We start from the raw sequence: 1,580 nt of genomic DNA on the forward strand, positions 1-1,580 counted from the left end.
GGCGGCCGGCGGGGCCCGAGGCCGGCCCCCACCTCGAGGCCCGGCCGGGCTCGCTGCCCGCCTGCGACGCCCTGGCCGTCTCACTGCTGCAGAACGAGCACTCGCTCAAGGCCCAGCTGCGGGCCGCGGCCTTCACGCTCTTCCTGTTCGCGGCCACCTGGACGTTTGGGGCGCTGGCCGTGTCTCAGGGCCACTTCCTGGACATGGTCTTCAGCTGCCTGTACGGCGCCTTCTGTGTGACGCTGGGGCTCTTCGTGCTCATCCACCACTGTGCCAAGCGGGATGACGTGTGGCACTGCTGGTGGTCCTGCTGCCCCTCCCGCGGGGACGCCCACCCCACGAAGCTCGCCACCTGCCCCACGCTCGACACCAACGGGGACGCACTGGGGCACGTGGCCTGTCTGCAAGATTCGCCGTGTCCAGGCCAGCCACGGGGCTTCAGCCACGTGCCCGCGGGCCACTGCAAGATGACCAACCTGCAGGCTGCACAGGGCCACGTCAACTGCCTGTCGCCAGCCACGCCGTGCTGCGCCAAGATGCACTGTGAGCAGCTGATGGAGGACGCGGCCCACGTCCATGTGCACGAGGAGGACGCCTTTGGGCACGACCCGCACCTGCACAGGTGTCTCCAGGGCAGAACTAAGCCGCCGTACTTCAGCCGGCACCGGGCAGCCGCAGCCGAGCAGGAGTATGCCTACCACATCCCGTCCAGCCTGGACGGCAGCCCCCGCAGCTCACGCACAGACAGCCCCCCCAGCTCGCTCGAGGGCCCGGTGGGGGCGCACACACTGGCCTGCTGCGCCCAGGGCGACCCGTTCCCCTTGGTCAGCCAGCCCGAGGGCAGCGACACCAGCCCGGTGCTCTACGGCTGCCCCCTGCGGCCAGGCAGGGAGTCGGCCCACGGCCCAGCACACTTCGAGACGCTCCGGAGGACGCAGTCCCTGCCCTTCGGTGGACCTGGCCAGAACGGGCTGCTCGAGGGAGACGTGTGTGAAGTCCTGTCCTTCAGGGCCAATGGCATGGGCAACATCCGGACAGGGCCTTGGAAGAATGAGACCACCGTGTAGCTGGGCTGGGGCCTCACGTCGCCCAGCCCTGACGGACGAGCTTCGGAGCAGAGCAGGGTCCTGCCACGTGAGGCCGGCGGGGGTTCACTTCTCAGAAGTGGCTAGCACCCCCACTGACCCTTCGTTGTGAAGGACCCAAGCGGGAAGATGCTTCGGGCCACATCTGCTTCCGCTAATCTTGAGGTCAGACGGGCCGTCCGCGTCCCAGTCACCGGCTTTCTGACCCATAGTACCCAGTCCCAGCAGCCCAGGAACAGCAGGGTTTCTACAAGGAAAACACCCTCCGTGCCCGGCTTGGGCTGTGGGGAGCCCTGGGGTGCATCCTGTCTGCCCCGCCAGCCTGCCCACAGCAGGGGGTGCCACCCACTTTTTCTAGTGTCTAGTGTGTGTCTCCTTAAGTTTTATTCCAAGGCAGGCTGCTGGTCAGTAGAGGGCGCTCTGGACCTGGGCAGTCACTGCCAGCCCCTCTGCCAGCCCTAGTCTGAGTCGGGGGGGGGGGGGGGGGGGGGGGCG

At 67.9% G+C, this 1,580-nt stretch overlaps 1 protein-coding gene across 1 annotated transcript in view; it reads left to right on the top strand.

Moving 5' to 3' along the window:
- The window catches only part of ADGRA1 (adhesion G protein-coupled receptor A1), a 21,670-nt gene extending 20,118 nt beyond the window's left edge, over positions 1 to 1,552 (top strand). The window contains exon 5 of the mRNA XM_034663648.1: positions 6 to 1,552. Coding sequence (XP_034519539.1) covers positions 6 to 1,067 — 1,062 coding nt within the window. The 3' untranslated portion in view covers positions 1,068 to 1,552. The remainder of the gene's footprint in view (positions 1 to 5) is intronic.
- The last annotated feature ends 28 nt before the right edge of the window (positions 1,553 to 1,580 follow it).

This window comes from Ailuropoda melanoleuca, chromosome 6 (assembly GCF_002007445.2).
Source record: "Ailuropoda melanoleuca isolate Jingjing chromosome 6, ASM200744v2, whole genome shotgun sequence".
NCBI classification, from domain to species: domain Eukaryota; kingdom Metazoa; phylum Chordata; class Mammalia; order Carnivora; family Ursidae; genus Ailuropoda; species Ailuropoda melanoleuca.